A 17,174-nucleotide genomic window follows, 5' to 3' on the forward strand; every position below is an offset into this window, starting at 1 on the left:
GATGCACCCTCTTTTGAGATGCACCCTCTGCAAAGCCTGGCACGGGAACTTTAGCGCATGCGCTGATCGCCTCTTCCAGTTCTAGTCCGACTGGCCTGTATTCACCTTATTCTTTGTCCATATAAGGACGCTTCTGCATGACGTCATTTTGTAATCGTCTTTTCGTTTTAGACGCGGAAGTAGATGACGCCTACCGTAGTCATTTTTAGACTTGCCAAAAAGCTGTTTTCAAGCAAAAAAAAACAAACCGTTTTAAAGTTTTAACATTTTTTCGGGTGAGAACGTAACATTCCAAATATGTGACCAGTTTATCAGAATAACGCCTATTTGGGAATATTTAACGAGCAGCGAGGACTGTGAGCGCTGGCTGTGTGACCAGTCGGACTAGCTAGTATCTGTCAACCCCTTACTGTACGCGGAAGAGAGAAAAAGTGGGCGTGGTGAATACATGCAGGAGTAAATTAACTCCCAATCGCATTATCTGGGTGTGTTAGTCCGACTTTTATAACTTCAATATCATTCGAGCTAACATGTTTACATGCATTTCAAAAGTCCGGTTTTAGGTGGACTAACGCAATAATGCGATTTTTTCAAGTGCATGTAAACGTACTGACTAATGTTGCAACACAGACACACACACTGTCCTGATTCTTTCCTACCTTTCTCTTTGGAAACAGAGACACACCAGTGGACCCAGATGTCACCGCTGTCAGCAGTGTCACAAAACATTCACAACACTTCAAAAGTTAAAGAGGCATCAGAGAGTTCACTCAGGGGACAGACCTTACTCCTGTCAGCAGTGTGGGAAATCTTTCAGATACTCAAGTCACCTAAGAGCACATCAACGCATCCACACTGGAGAGAAGTCCTTCCACTGTGACCAATGTGGGAGCAGTTTCAGTCGGTCAAGTCACCTAACAAGTCACAAACGCATCCACACTGGAGAGAAGCCCTTCCACTGTGACCAATGTGGGAGCAGTTTCAGTCTGTTAGGTAACCTAACAAAACACAAACGCATTCACACGGGAGAGAAGCCCTTCCACTGTGACCAATGTGGGAGCAGTTTCAGTGACTCAGGTACTCTAACAAAACACAAACGCATTCACACGGGAGAGAAGCCCTTCCACTGTGACCAATGTGGAAGCAGTTTCAGTGACTCAGGTACTCTAACAAAACACAAACGCATCCACACCGGAGAGAAGCCCTTCCACTGTGACCAATGTGGGAGCAGTTTCAGTCGGTCAAGTCACCTAACAAGTCACAAACGCATTCACACTGGAGAGAAGCCCTTCCACTGTGACCAATGTGGGAGCAGTTTCAGTCGGTCAAGTCACCTAAAAAGGCACAAACGCATTCACACTGGAGAGAAGCCCTTCCACTGTGACCAATGTGGGAGCAGTTTCAGTGACTCAAGTCACCTAACAAGTCACAAACGCATCCACAGTGGAGAGAAGCCCTTCCACTGTGACCAATGTGGGAGCAGTTTCAGTCGGTCAGGTCATCTAACAACACACAAACTTATCCACACTGGAGAGAAGCCCTTCCACTGTGACCAATGTGGAAGCAGTTTCAGTCAGTTAAGTAACCTAACAACACACAAACGCATCCACAGTGGAACAGGCTACTGGTGTATCCGCTGTAAGAAAATGTTTGTTCACTCTAGTAATCTGAAGAGACACCGCTGCATCTAACCTGCTGAAGAGCGCCTCCACCTTCTGCAGCAGGAACCAGCTTCTCTCTGTGCAACCAAACATTCCATGAATAAAAGTTCAGTGACAGCAAAGTCTGACTGCCGAAATATGTTTGTTTGTTTCTCAGAAAGAATCTGAGGAAGGTCTTAGGACCGAAACGTTATTCTGTCAAATAAACTTTTTGCATTTGGAGACAGTGTGCGGGAGTTATTCTCTTTTGTTTCTCAGCCATAAAATCTTGACATTGGATTGTAGAATGTTCTTTTTTTTTTCAATATTTTATTTTCAAAGGATTGTAGAATGTTAACCTCAATGTAAAAATGTCATTACAATGTAAATAATATAGTCTGGATGGGAACCTTAAATAGCTGTTTGAAGTAAATCACAATTGGCGAGTGTTCTACTGGAAATGTCTGCCCCTTTTGAGGTTTTAAGACTTTGGAAATAACAAGCATGGATTTGTACCCACAACCTACCACATGATGAGAGGCTGCTGCCAGTGTTGGGGAAACTACTTTAAAAATGTAGTTTACCAAACTAGCTACTTCCCAAGGAAAACTAGTTAAACTACATCTTAACTACTCTCAATAAATGTTAGCTTGTCAAACTAAAACTACAACTAAAATGATCACAATCTGTCTGGAGTCTGGAATCTCATCACAGAGGTACAACTGAACTGACACTCGGTAAAGTGTAGGTAGGTGTTTGTGTGTTTGATCTAGTAAATTATGCCTACAATCTGACCCACACTCAGTAAAAAGCTTGGTTGCAGGCTGCAGCTGAACAGACCTGATCATCTGTGCATGGCAGCTGGGTTATTTGCCTTCTGAATAAAGGTTAAATTTGAAATGAATACGAAGTGGAAATATCTCCTTTCTATTGCAAAATATCCTTTTCACAGTTCCTTGCACAATAGAATAAACCCATCCTCACTGTCACTGCCTGATAAATCTAAATCTACTGAGCTGGGACAATTTCATCAAATTTACATTATGCCTGTCTTTTCTATAAGATTCTGAATAGCCTGGCTCCTCCCCCCTTGGTGCTTTTATAAAGCAAAAAACAACCAATGACAGACGCACCAGGGGATTGCATGATACATTTGAGGAGGTCTGCCTTCGGACAGGCAGCATTTTCAGTCTCCCATGACAGTGCAGAGACTGTGCCACTTATTGTTCTTTTAAAGTCAACTTAAAATCTTGGTTGAGAGATATTCAAGTGTGCGACCATACCCTATAACATCCTGACGTGCCTTGTTTTATGTTTTGTATTGTTATCCCCTGTTATTTTATGTGATTTCTATTGATTTTATGAAGTGTGCGGCACTAGGCTACAGGTAGCTACAGTGTCTGCTGTTCCTGTTCTAATGTATTTTATGTATTCATACCTGACCAGGGACTACGGTTGAAAACTAGCCAAGCTGGCTAAACTGGCACATTTACAGAAATGTTTATTAATGTGCGCTGTCCCTGTAATTTTAAACCCAATAAATGAAATGAAATGAAATTAAACTTTGTTGTCCAGCTAAGGCAGGACATTTGTCATTGAACATCAACAGCATCAGGACATCACATCACATAAATTAATCAGTAGTGCATTCATACTAATTTGCACAGCCTACCCTATTTGCATTACTGTAGTTTATTGACTACATAGATTGCATTTGGAATAATTGTAGATTTTTTCCCCCTTGCCAGGGGTAGGCTACTCTAGCCAAATCTACATTGTCTGAAACGTGTACAATCTTGCACAGGCCTATTCCTGTTCTGAAAAGAACATTTTACAAAAAAAACACTACAAATGTATCTGTAACGCTATATTGTTTATTTTCACTTTTGTACTTTTAAATTTGTCAAAAAAATCTTGGAAACACGGGGCCCACAGAGTGACGCGAGATTAAGGTTTTATTTTCAAGGTTGTAACCGGAAGTCTTATTTTTGCTAGCTTGACACCGTTTTTGGAACATGGGCGCGGTCCTGTGGAGGCAGTCAGGGGTTGAGATCTCCAATTGGTCTAAATTGTGGCGTTCTTTGACGCATTGTGTACACCATTGGCTGGTCACAAACGTCACCTTTGGCCTGTGCGCCACCTCAGCCAATCACAGGCACGCGCTCACTCAGCCGATACACACACAGTGCTCCGACTTCACCGTTTGCACGCGGGTCAAATAACATTACAACTTTGAGGCACAGACTGCAGGTAAATTGTTCGAACTCTCGTATGCACGGTTGCTACGTTTAAAGTGTGTCATTTATTTTCTGACTAGACTACAAGGAAAAGCCATAACCAACTTGTTTTCACCGTCTCCTCTTCCAGCGTGCCTGTCAACTCCGACCATTGGTTCACCTGTGGGCTAATTTAGACTTCTTATTATGGCCACACGTGTTCGACCGGTGAGTTAAATGATATTTCAGTTTCCCCACTATGAAATATTATGTTCATCTTTGTCTCAGTAACGAGGCAATATGCCGTTGGTTTGAATGAAGTGTGTGCATGATGGGCGATGGCACCCCCCCCCCCCCCCCCCCCCCCGCTCGCTCGCTCGCTCGCTCGCGCTCTCTCTCTCTCCCCCCCCCCCCCCTCTCGCTCGCGCGCGCTCTCTCTCTCTCTCCCCCCCATCTGAATTATAATGAAGTGACTAATGGGAGTTCATATAATAGAAACATAAATACACATTATTGAGTACTGATGAGAAAAACAAGTCCGGAAGTGGGAGGTTTAAACGCCTATATGAGGGATCAGCCGAGCAGCATTTTGGTAAACAAACCGTGTCACTGGGTGGCAAAGGCAATGGAACCCTATGGAGCGTAAGCTTTTTGGAGGCTTGTGTGTCTGACTAGCCGGCTGACTCTGTTTACATTTTAAAAACTGCGACAGTTCATACAACTTTAACACAACATTATACATCAAACTCTTGAGCTTTTTTGAGATATTTAACATTTGTTTGGCACAACTCATACTAATCGTGCATTCCTTTATAACTGGGAACTGGTAATCTTACCGGTTCCAAGTTCATGAGCTGGGACGTGATGTCACTAGAGCTGGTATTTCCCATTCCAAACTCGTAGGAGTCTCAGCAGCCCCGACCTAAAAAAAATCCAAGATGGCTGCTCCGCGCAACAACAGTAGTTATAATCGTATAAATGCTATTTAGCACTTCTGTCTTGTTTGTGTCTCGTTAAATCAGCTGTACACACAGCACGGCCTACTTCTATCTGTGTGGACATGAGGCTGCAGTGTTTGTACGTGCAAAATGCCACGAAATGCCTTGTTATATCAACTGTTATTGCTAACAATGGCTAGCCTGGCTAGCGAGTGGATCTGACCAGTGAACAATGAACTTCCCAGCTCAACTTTTCTGCAAATGGAACGCTAACAAAACGGATGTGGCGTCATTTAGCCTCCACGTCCCAGTTCTTTTGCGATAAAGGAACGCACGATAATAACTGCCGCGGGGTTCCGCATTTCTGGGTGGCAAGTGACGTCACGCTGATTCGTCCTATATGGCTTGGTGGATGTCTCTCACAGGGCAGTAAGCGCTGTGCAGTCATTGGGGGTTCAGGGTTCCTGGGCAGACACCTGGTGGAGAAGCTGTTGGATCGCGGCTATTCTGTGTCCGTGTTCGACATCCGTCAGAGCTATGAGCTGCCGGGCACCACCTTCTACCTGGGAGACCTTTGTGACAAACAGGTATTTAGGCCTCTGCCCTGCTGCATGCTCAGTCTGCACCAGTGGCCTTTTGATCTGTGCTCTGCCAGACCCACAGTACAACATGTGTCCCTCTGCCGCAGGCTCTGCTGCCCGCCCTGAAGGATGTGGCCCTGGTGTTCCACTGTGCCTCTCCAGCCCCCGCCAGCGACGACCGCGCCCTGTTTCAGAGGGTCAACATCCAGGGCACACGCACCGTGATCCAGGCCTGCAGGGAGGCGGGAGTCCAGGTAGGGCAGCGTGAGGAATAGGGTTGGGACAATTGTGAATCGAAATTCAATATATCACAATTAGGGATGCACCGATTGCCATTTTCTTGGCCGATTCCGATTTCCGATTTTTGAATAGTCTGACTTGCCGATACCGATTTTTGCCGATTCCGATTTTTTTTCTCTAAAAACAACAATTGACAGCTTACACAAACGTTTTTGTAACTTTGTTTGAAAATTAAGATTCATAGAACAATTCTTACATCTAATGGGGATCCAAATAATCTTATCTTATCTTATCATTTGCATGAAGTAGGACCATCTCACTCAAACACATCTCAAAATAAAAGTGTTCCAGGTTAGGCTACTGGACAGAGCTTTTTTGTGCAAATACAATGAATACAACAATTAAATTAAATCCAATAGCCTATATCCCACAGCTATCATGCATTTACTTTTCCAAAAGAAAACAGGTGCAACAGAACATCAAAATGATCCATGGACAAGGAGTTTATAGCCTGGCTCCAGACCAGTCCTCTTGAGTAGAGGGGAAATGAGTTTATGAGTTACAGTAACGATCTTCAGTCTGAATATCAGGCGGAGTTTACACACAGTCCGAAGTTTGGTATGCGTATTTTTATCTGCCATCCGAAAAAATATCGTCACGCACAGAAATCCTTGCACACTTGTGAGTCCGATGCATTTTTATTATTATGTCCGTCGTTCTATTTGCAATACGAAACAAATAGTCTCTCCTGTATCTACGTTACAACATGACTGACAGGCTGAGGCACCAGCGCTGATGTGGAATGGAAAAGGCAGGTCGGAGAATGGTGGACACAATGCTCGCGTTCACCTCGCCAAGTCGACTGTGCACTGTGGCCGGGTGCAGCAGCACTGCTTCCCGGGTAGAGAGAGCAGAGAGAGGGGGGCCAGTGAGGTGAAGCGAGCCGCTCAGACTTGACTCCAGCCGAGCGGGACTCGGCCGCATCTCTGTCTCCACGGCTTATTTTCGACTTGCATGTGTGACAAACTGCGAGATTTGTCTACTTCACTGACGGTGAAAAAAATCCACAACGAGGAAGGTATGCTGGCGTGTGTGGTGTGGTGGCTGGGTGCCTGTCTCGGTGCTTTGGGGTGCGCGCACGTCATGTGAAAATCGGCTCACAGAATCGGCTATTTAGAGTGACCGGCGCAGATCACCGATCGAGGCCGATCACGTGAAAATCGGCCATTTCCGGTCACGTGCCGATCGATCGGTGCATCCCTAATCACAATAAGACAGTTTGTATCGCGCGGTAGACAAATGAATTGCAGTTTTAACTCCGTTTTGTTCAGCTATAGAGCTTGCGGAGTTGACGCCTTGTTTGTTGAATACCCTATGCCAGGGATGGGCAACTTCGATGATAGAGAGCGTCACAAAAAAAAATTCCTCGCTACCAGAGGGCCAGATTTTGCTGAGGGCTGGGGGCCGCACGGAGCCGGCGCAGAAAATTTGGGGCATTTGAAGCCAGGTTTAGAGGAATAACTAATTTTAAATTAACAGTTGTGATGTCATTATTCAGTCTTAACCACCAATATTTTTTTTTCTTTTTTTTTTAGCTTTCAAAAATATTTTTATTGCAAGGTATCAGTGATTTCACTCCACTTTGATATGTAAACAGGCAATCATTTCTTTGTTCTTTTTTTTAAACAGGAAATAAAAATAAATAAATAAAATACAACATTATGCGGCTTACAACGTACAATTGTCTTTTGACATCTTTTGCATCAATAGTCAACACAATTTATGCTGGGGGGAAAGGAATGAGAGAAAAATACAAATAAAAGATTGAACCAACATGTCCAGATCAGGGAGATGGAAAGGAAAGACAGGGGAAAACAAATGTATGTTTCACTGTTAGAGCATACATACAGGTCAACACTCACCTCCGCCCACCTTCAGACCCTTTAATGGCCCATTTCCACCGCTGGTATCAGCGCGGCCCCGCACAGCTCGTCTCGCTTTTTTGTCTCATTCCACCGATCAAAAACGTGGACAGCCTGGGTTGAGTCGGGGTTGAGTCGTGCTGCTTTTGGTCCCTGCTCTGTTGAGGTTCCAGGGCTGTGGACCCGGTACCATACGGTGACGTGAAAACACTGCAGATTGGTCAGGCAGAATCGTGTTTACTGTAGGCATCTACTGTCAATGCTGGATACCAGTTTAGTGGGGCTTAAGCCCCACTAAACCGAAATAACTTGTGGAAATAACAGAAGAGAAGGTAATTACCTTATTTCCACAAGTTATTTCTTTTGTGTTGCTGCCTTCGGCTCTGGTGAAATAAAATCGATCTCCTTGCTCAGCTTTAACATGACGGTGGTTTTCAATTGTTTTGAGAGAGAAAAAGTCCGCTAGGCCGCAGGCGGGGGTTTAGCGAAGCCGCGGTCTTGCCTGGTGAGTTGCAGCTGAGGTTCTCCCTGTAGCGCCTCTCCCGTCCCCCGCGCAATGCATGCATGTGAGTTTGAGTAACAACAAAGTGATATCCCTTCTCCTAGCCGATTGTCACATTTGCCCATGTACACTGTAGGGCATTTAGAGGCACCAGTATTTCATAATCAGTTCCGTGTATGGATTTAATTTTAACGTTATAGTTATAGCCTACTTCGGCTATGGGCGGAGGGCAGATATGCGGTCGCTATGACGACCAGGTGTGGGCGGAGGCGAGTAAATTTGCTATGGAAACAGACTCTATATCAAGTAGAGCCGAGTAAGACCAGATCAAGTAGAGCTACAGTACTGTGCTGTTATATGTGGTGGAAATGAGCCATTATAAATGGCTCAACACCTCAACATCAACACATGCCTTATCCAACACTTTGCTTCTTCCTGCAATCTTGAATCTAAGCCTTTCCAGATGAAGGATCTCACCCAACTCTCTCAACCACATCTCAAATGAAGGTACAGCATCAGATTTCCAAAATTGTAAAATAATTTTTTTGGCCAACACAGTTACCCAAATACACCGTCCATTTGTCACTGCTGGAGTTCCGATCGGTGTCGTTTGTAGACCCCAGAATGGCCACCAGGGGGTCTGGCTCCCACTTTTTGTCAAATGCTTTTGAGTAAAAGTCAAATAGAGAAGACCAGAATGGGTGGAGCTTGGGGCATGTCCAAAATTGGTGTACAAGGGTGCCATCTTGAGTCTTACACTTGTTACATAATGCTGATACATTAGGATACATCTTGTTTACCTTGACTTTTGAATAGTGTAACCTATGTATTACTTTTAAATTGTATCCAATTGTGTCTCACACTAACCACCAATATTTGATCCTTTTCTCACTCACTGCTATGTCACCACCTGCTCTTCCTGCAGGGCTTGAAATTAACTTTTTTGACCACCTGCCAATATGGCTGCTAGATTTTAAAGTTACCAGCCAATTAGAATTTCCACTAGCCAAAATGTTTTTCTTGAAATAAGCCAGAATATGAGTGGGTTCATTATTAAAAGTATCAGTAAGTGGCCGGGGATTCTCAAAGCCTGTTGAGGATCACACAAGAACAAAAATGCACTCTTGAAGCGAAATAAATCCAAAACCAACGAGTTAATTATTACATTTTTACTTCAATGTAGAACAGTCATTTCTTACACATGAGATTACTTTTAGCCTTTTAGTCATAAAGATTATTGAAAGGTTTTCCATATTCCAGACTGAAATGTTATAACAGAAGTGGAGTATTGGCCAGAATGACATGAACATTTGAACACTTATTCAGTGGGTATCTTGCATGCTTACATGCAGGTGCACTGTATTCTTTTTTTTTTTTTTTTTTTTTTGCAATACCAGCACGGGCCACACGGGGCGCGCTCGCGGGCGGCCAGTTGCCCACCCCTGCCCTATGCTGAGAACAGCGGAACGCCATGTGTGTGAATAGAACAATGTGAGAGAACAATGCGTGACGTCAACTCTGCAAGCCCGTCACAATCTCCCAAGCTGCCCATCGAAATGAGATCATTTGCACTTTTTAATGACATTTTTAAATCGTTCTTGTTTAAATTGTACTGTAGCATGTCAATGACATCACTAAAAAAAATTGTTACTTAAAAAATAAACAGCGTAATTCTGCACAGTCAGACTTTATTGTGAACGTTTACGTATGACTTCGTATCGCGTATAATTGTAATTATGAGATACGCATCATCGTGTCATTCCTAGTGTGGCAGCAGCAACAGGATGAGACGAGTCAGATCAAGTGTTTAATTTGATCTATGGTCATGATTTACTGTTTCAGGGTGAGGGTTCGGTTAGAGGCTATTGACGTTTTGTAACTTTTGTTTTGTTTGTTCTGCCAGAAACTGGTCCTGACCAGCAGTGCCAGTGTGGTGTTTGAGGGGAAGGACATTAAGAACGGGAAAGAGGACCTTCCCTACGCCAACAAGCCCATCGACTACTACACAGAGACCAAGATTGCACAAGAGAAGGTAGGAAGCTGTTCACTCAAATAATCTTCGGTGACTCAGATCTCACAAATCTTACTATAGCACAGATTTATTAGTGGTTTTAAATAATAACAATAAAATCGATACGTCAATATTTTTGCGATATTTCCCCCCCGCAATTCTGTATCGATATTTCAGAAAAATATCGTGATATTAGGGGTGTCAAAAATAATCGATTATAAGATGCATCGCGATGCGGACGTGCACGATTCTGCATCGATTCACAAATGTCAAAAATCGATTATTAAAAAAAAGAAATTGTAATAATCAAATAAAATATAATGGAAGTACATGCAGTTGTTTATTTTAATTATGGATCATAATACAATGCAATTCCAAATGCACTTTTATTTTAAAAGTAGCCACACAGTGAGAAAAAAGAAAGTGAGAAAAAATAAATCATATATTGGGGGAAAAAAGTGATGCATCGATTTAAGATGCATTGAGATGCATCGATAATCGTAGTCGAATCGAATCGTAGCCCTCTGAATCGTAATCAAATCGAATCATGAGGCCAGTGAAGATTCACAGCCCTACGTGATATATCGCCATATACATTTTTAGCACATTTTTAGTGTTCAGTGACACAATAAGAATACTTTTTATTTCAGTGCGTTGACTGCGTTCAGTAACACACTCAACACCCATTGTAGTTTTGACTCAATTTGTCCACCAAGTTATCAAAATAAAGTGATGTACATATTATTACACTACCTGGGTGGTACACAGTGGGTTGTATTTTCAGCTCTATTTTTTTATTTTCAGTAAATTATGTAGAGTATTGCAATATGTATTGTATCGCAATGTATTGTGATACGTATCGTATCGTGAGGTCCTAGTGTTTTTTCCACTTTGTTGGTGTTTTTATATATATATATAGTCCCTGATTTTTTTATCCCCCATTAGTGCAAATTTTAATTTATGTATCCTGGTTGCTGCTCCACCCTCTGCCAATCTGGGGAGAGCCGAAACTGGCTCCATGCTTCCTCCGAGACATGGGCAGTAGCCAGCCGCTTCTTTTCACCTGACAGGGGAAGCTTCACCGGTAGGACATAGCACGTGGGAGGATCACGCTATTCCAACCAGTTCCCCTCCCTCCGAACAGGCGCCCCTAACAACCAGAGGAGGCACCACATCAGCGACCAGGATATTGCATGTTTTGGTGAAGGGGGTTCCTATATGAAGGAAACCCCAGGGGGCATGGGGAGAACTGAACATGCAAACTCCACACAGAAAGGCCCTTTTGACGACCCCACCCGGGCGGCGGGCACTCGAGGACATGCGGACGGGCACGCACTCCTTCAGTGCCCACAGCACCTGGGAATCGAACCCAGGACCTTCTAGCTGTGAGGCGACAGCACTTACCACTGCACCACCGTGCCCCCCTCACTTTGTTGGTGTTAACAAGCGGTGGTATGGTGGCAAAGTGGATGGCACCGTTGTCTGAAAGCTCACTTCCCAGCCACTGCCTTTTCTGTGTGCAGTTTGCATATTCTCCCCATCGTTAGGTAGTGTGGGTTTCCTTTGAGTGCTTCTGTTTCCTCCACATATAAAATACATGCAAAGCAGGTGGAATGGAGACTCTAAATAGTAAAACCCATAGCTATGGATGTGAGATAGACAATCACTCAGGTTGTCTATCTGTGTCAGCCTTGTGATGGAACATAGATCTGTCCAGGGTGTTTCACTGCCATCCACCCAATGTATGTTGGTACTCTAGCTCCCCATGGCCCTGGGAAATGAATAAGTGCATAATGAAAATGAATAAATAAAGTTGTCCATTTCCCTCTCCTCCAGACATGAATATTTTTCGCAATGCACCCCCTTATACAACCCGACTGAGTTGATGCACCCCCAATCCCCCACACCTTCAAAAGAATAAAACACATCCTGGACATCAGGTTAATCATACACAAATAACCTGAACACACACCAAAAATATTCAAGAGATCGCAACAATGCACTGCATGTATGTCGATGGGGAAAAAGTATTTTTGGGCTGCAGCAGGGTGTCACGTGACTTGCAATACCCGAGCTTGGCCAGCATGTCGGAAGGCTGAGATCTGATGCCTGGGGGTGCTGGGACACAGCCTCATAGGCAGATAGGCCCACCATGAGAGAAGATAGGGAAAAATGCTGTTCTATTTTCAGCCGCATTCAAGAAAAATTGCATCAAGTTTAAATTACAATTATCCATACCAGGGTAGGAAATTAGCGGCGGCTCGGGGCAAAATGCCCCTAAAAAATCTAGAATTGCCCTTGGAAGTGGGGTGACAGGGGCTTTTAAATGCCCCCATAAAATAAAGAGTTTAGTACTTTCTGTATTTTAACATTCTGTATTTGACATCCCTACAACCCCCGCCCTTACTCCTACTAGCATTATTGACCTCAGTGACAGGCAGCACAAGCTAGCTGGCCAGCTAGTTCACTCATGTTTTTGCCAAGTACGTTAATAACATGCCAGACAATCAACAGTGTTGTTGAGATAGGAAATGGGGATGTTTAACTGTGATTGTTTATGAACTTTTAGAAATAATGTTTGGATAAGAGTCATTGATTTGTCTGTCATGCTGCATAGGTGCAACTATGGTATTTCCCAACATTTGATAAAATTGCCCTGGAAATGATCCAAAATGCCCCGAAATATATTTCACAGGGGAAAAAATAGTCCTTGTTTAAAAAAGTTAATTTCCTACCCTGATCCATACATAACATAGTGGTTAAGGAAATTAGAACACCAGTCATCTGTATGAAATTGCAATAAAGTTACACACGATCCACCATGTAAAGACCAAAGCGAATGACACATGCATAGGCTCAGAAACAGATAACATGGATAACAAGAGGATCCATTTGGGGGTCTGGCTCAGAGAGAGAGAGAGGTGAGTGAACAGAATGTCAGACGATCGATCAGTGCGATCAGATCATTGGATCAGATAAGACATTTTTCAATTCAGGGTTTTTATTTTGTGGGAAAATCCCACTTGAAAATGGTGGTGTAACAGTGTAATAAAAATGTTGCTCCCACGCACCCCCTCAGGGGTGCCCAAATTCTTTCCCTTGAAGGGCCAAATCTCAATCTGGGTGGAGGGCTGAGGGCCAAAAATAAACGTCGTGGAATTACATTAAAATGTATTGTGTTTTATAGAAAATTAACATTCTAAATCTAAAATAACATTTCAATATAATAATCTACTTTTTATCTGTTTGGTTCGCTCCACTGCCAAAAAAATATCAGTTCCTTTTGTGGTACCTTGAAAGTGTCTCAAGTCCAGCCAACTCCTGTGAGACTTCAAAATCCTCACTGACGCCACGCAAAAACACAGACAACTGTGCAGAATCGGCTATATCTGTGCTCTCGTCACAAGCGATAGAAAAGGCAGAAAATTCACTTGCTTCCTCTGGTCGTTAAGGGCGCCTGTTCAGAGGGAGGGGAACCGGTTGGAATAGCGTGAACCTTCCACGTCCTATGTCCTACCAGTGAAGCTTCCCCTGTCAGGTGAAAAGAAGCGGCTGACTAACTGCCCATGTCTCGGAGGAAGCATGGAGCCAGTTTCGGCTCTCCCCAGATCGGCAGAGGGTGGAGTAGCAACCAGGGTATGGGATAAAAAAAATCAGGGGGGGAGGGGGATCCGTGGCGGGCCAAAACAAACAGACAAAAAGTTTGGCCCGCAGGCCCCAAATTGGTCAGCACTGCCCTAGAGGCAGCTTGAACACCCCAAGGGGTGCGCGCACCACACTTTGTGGACCTGGTGGTTTTATACAGCTGCTGTTGTGTTGTAGTTGGTCCTGGAGGCATATGACAAAGAGAAGGGTCTCCTCACGGTTGCCATCCGGCCTCATGGCATATTCGGTCCTCGGGACCCACAGCTGGTTCCTATCCTGGTGGACACGGCTCGGAGGGGTAAGATGAAGTTCATCATCGGGTGAGTCAGCAAGTCGTGCATAGAGAGCATCTTAGCTAGCTAGCTACCAGTGCAATTACACATTTGATCTGTACAACCTGAACGTTCATTGGCATTTCTCTTCCTTTTCCTTCTGTGTGTTTAGTGATGGGACCAATCTGGTGGATTTCACCTTTGTGGAGAATGTCGTTCATGGACACATCCTAGCCGCTGAGCGTCTGAAGCCAGACTCGCCCATATGTGGCAAAGTGAGTGAGAATACAAACTTAAAAGCAAAGAGACAGTTTCCTCTCTCCTTCCTCTGTCCTCCACATGTTCCAACTGGTTTGGAGAATGTTGCCTTACTGGCTGCATGTTTCTCTAACCCCCAATCGTTCCTCTTCTTCCTCTCCCAGGCGTACCACATCACCAACGACGAGCCCGTTCGCTTTTGGGACTTCATGTCCGAGGTGTTGGTGGGTTTGGGATATGCTGCGCCTCGCTACCACCTCCCCTACATGCTAGTGTATGGGCTGGCCATGCTGCTGTGGCTGCTGGCCCTGCTCCTGCGCCCCCTGGTGGCCTTCAAGCCCACCTTCACACCCATGAGAGTGGCCCTGGCCGGAACCCATCACTACTACAGCTGTGAGCGCGCCAAGCGGGACATGGGCTACAAACCCATAGTCGGTCTGAAGGAGGCGATAGCGCGCACAGTGGAGAGCTACCCTCACCTCAGACAGGGGGCTTGATGGGTGTGACGTAGCCGCGTGGACATCAAGACTGTTCAGTTCTGAAAGGAGCAGCAGATTTCCAAACCCTTTTGTTTATGTTCTATAATAACTGTTTTATTGATCTATGTATAATAACGTCACTGTGTGCCTCTTTCCCATTGAAATACTATTCTCACCAGCAGATGGCAGCAGACAGTCCTGGTTTTGGTCAGCAGACTTGTTTGTGTAGGTTCCATTCGTAGGTTCTCACAGCAAAGGCACAGCTGATGTGAACTTAAATTACCTTTTCTTACACTATGACAGCTGCCAGCTTTTAGAGAGATCCTTGTTCCATTGTTTTTGTATATCTCTGGCTTGTTGTGCTGTACATTCTGATGTTGCTGTTAATTTCCAAATGCTTTAATACATTCCTTCATTGAAAGTTGGTTCTCCTGGTACTACTTTTAATGTAAATGACTGTTGAAAAGGAAAGTGTTTTGTTTCCATATATAAGTTCTGAACACAACTGTATTATATCCAGTGTTGGGGGTAACTCATTACAAAAGTAATATATTACATGTAATATATTACTTTTAGTAGTAACTCGGTAATATAACATATTACAAATGAGATTTCAGTAATATTATTACTTTGTCAACTAACAAGTTACAAATTGAGTTACTTTTGTTTTATCAAAGCACATATTTAAATAAAGATACAATCATTTCCTAATCAAATTGTGTGTTTTTATGCAAATAACCACTATAGATGACAATAACAAAGGGAAAGGATAACATTTAGAATTTTGGACGGTTTACACTGACCTAAAGACGGTTTAAATTCTTTTTCAGGCTGGTTCCGGGGCAGCGATGTCATTCTGCTAGCTACTGCAGTTATTTTGGTGAAAGTAATGCAAAAGTAATGTGATAAGTAACGAGTTACTCTACACAGACAGTAATATTGTAAAGTAACTTATTACCTTCAAATTAAAGTAACTAGTAATGTAGTATATTACATTTTGAGAGTAACTTGCCCAACACTGATTATATCTCTACTGTGATATCGGAGTACCTGTGCCACTCTGGCATTTGATGCATGTATCGTCAGGTCGGTGTGTTTTCCCAGGAGCGAGGCAAACTATATGTTGCAACACGTTCCGTGATTGTCGCAGAATACAATAACGGGATGGGCGATCGAAATGCACCTTAAAGCGACGATCCTCCCATTTCCAAATTCCATCAAGGAACTCCGTCGTAGTGACGATCGTTTCCTGTCATTTCCCCAAAAAATAATTAGCGAGGTTACATCACTGTAGCGCTGCTGTAGAGGTTCGGAGAATTCACGTCAAATTGATTGAACTGAGACAGTCACGAGCAGCGACGACAAGAGATTTGCCACTTTGAGCTGACGCATGTTTGTCATTCCGCGTGTCGGCGTGGTGCCATGGCGGGGGTTAGGTTCAGATACCTCGCATTCCCTCCGGCTCAATAGTGAGCCAGTGGCGCCCTCACGATGATTCACTGCTACAGGCAGAGTCACTGGGCAAGGCCGCCCGACTGGTTTCCCACTGCGGGGAGAGAGCAAGAGGCATGAGGCCAGACAAAAGATCTCAGAGTTGACACTGGCCCGACGTGCTCACCGGACTGAAACTCTGGCTCTCTCTGACCAATTTCCTCTTCTACATCCACTCCTCCCCCTCTCTGTCTCTCTCTCTCTCTCTCTGTGTGTGTGTGTGTGTGTGTGTGTCTCTCTCTCTCTCTGATTCCATTTACACCTGGCATTAATATGCGTTTTCTGCCATCAGATTGCAATCTGATGGCAGAAATGGGTGTCCTCTCAATCCGCATACACTTGCTGTATCCAGATTGAGAGGACACATTGCATTTGCACTTGTGTTCAATGTGTGTACACAATGCGTCCCTGACCACCTCCGGAGGTGGTTTGGCCCGATCAGATTGCAATCCGTCTTCAATGTGTCTTGGGGGGGGTGTTTACACCTGTACTTTCAAGTGGTCAAGCACAATCTGATTGCAATCTGATGACAGAAAACACATAGGTGTAAATGGCCTCTCGCTCTCTCTCTCTGCGGAGACAAATGAATGTCTTTGATTGAGAGCTCATGTCCTAATGAATTCTCTAGACGTGTTGTGAAATCCAGTCACTTACACCTCTTTGATTTGAAAAGGCTATAAGCACAGCATGTTTGTTTATTTTAGAGAGAGAGAGAAGCAGTGGTAGGCTGATTTCCATGCTGTGATATCAAATAGACTAATAGTGCGTAGTGTGGCCAATCATAATGTGACCAATCAAGTGCATTTTGTGGCAATTTGCAACCCCTTTTGAAGGAATTGGTGGACAAGTGTACTGTGCACACACACACGCACGCACACACACACACGCACACACACACACACAGAGTGAGCTAACACTGTGTTCATCTCAGGCCTACTTCTCTCATTTTCTACCAGTTTGCATTATGCGCTACAAAAGG

General features: G+C 44.0%; 1 protein-coding gene across 1 annotated transcript; it reads left to right on the top strand.

Moving 5' to 3' along the window:
* Positions 1 to 3,817: 3,817 nt before the first annotated feature.
* nsdhl (NAD(P) dependent 3-beta-hydroxysteroid dehydrogenase NSDHL) lies at positions 3,818 to 15,393 on the top strand. The gene is made up of 8 exons (XM_083651987.1): positions 3,818 to 3,890; positions 4,008 to 4,084; positions 5,220 to 5,381; positions 5,483 to 5,629; positions 9,943 to 10,071; positions 13,873 to 14,015; positions 14,140 to 14,242; positions 14,390 to 15,393. Exons 2-8 carry the CDS (start codon positions 4,064 to 4,066, stop codon positions 14,720 to 14,722), a joined length of 1,038 nt encoding a protein of 345 aa, XP_083508113.1. The 5' UTR covers positions 3,818 to 3,890; positions 4,008 to 4,063; the 3' UTR covers positions 14,723 to 15,393.
* Positions 15,394 to 17,174: the final 1,781 nt, after the last annotated feature.

This window comes from Poromitra crassiceps, assembly GCF_964638095.1.
Source record: "Poromitra crassiceps genome assembly, chromosome: 15".
Lineage (NCBI taxonomy): Eukaryota > Metazoa > Chordata > Actinopteri > Beryciformes > Melamphaidae > Poromitra > Poromitra crassiceps.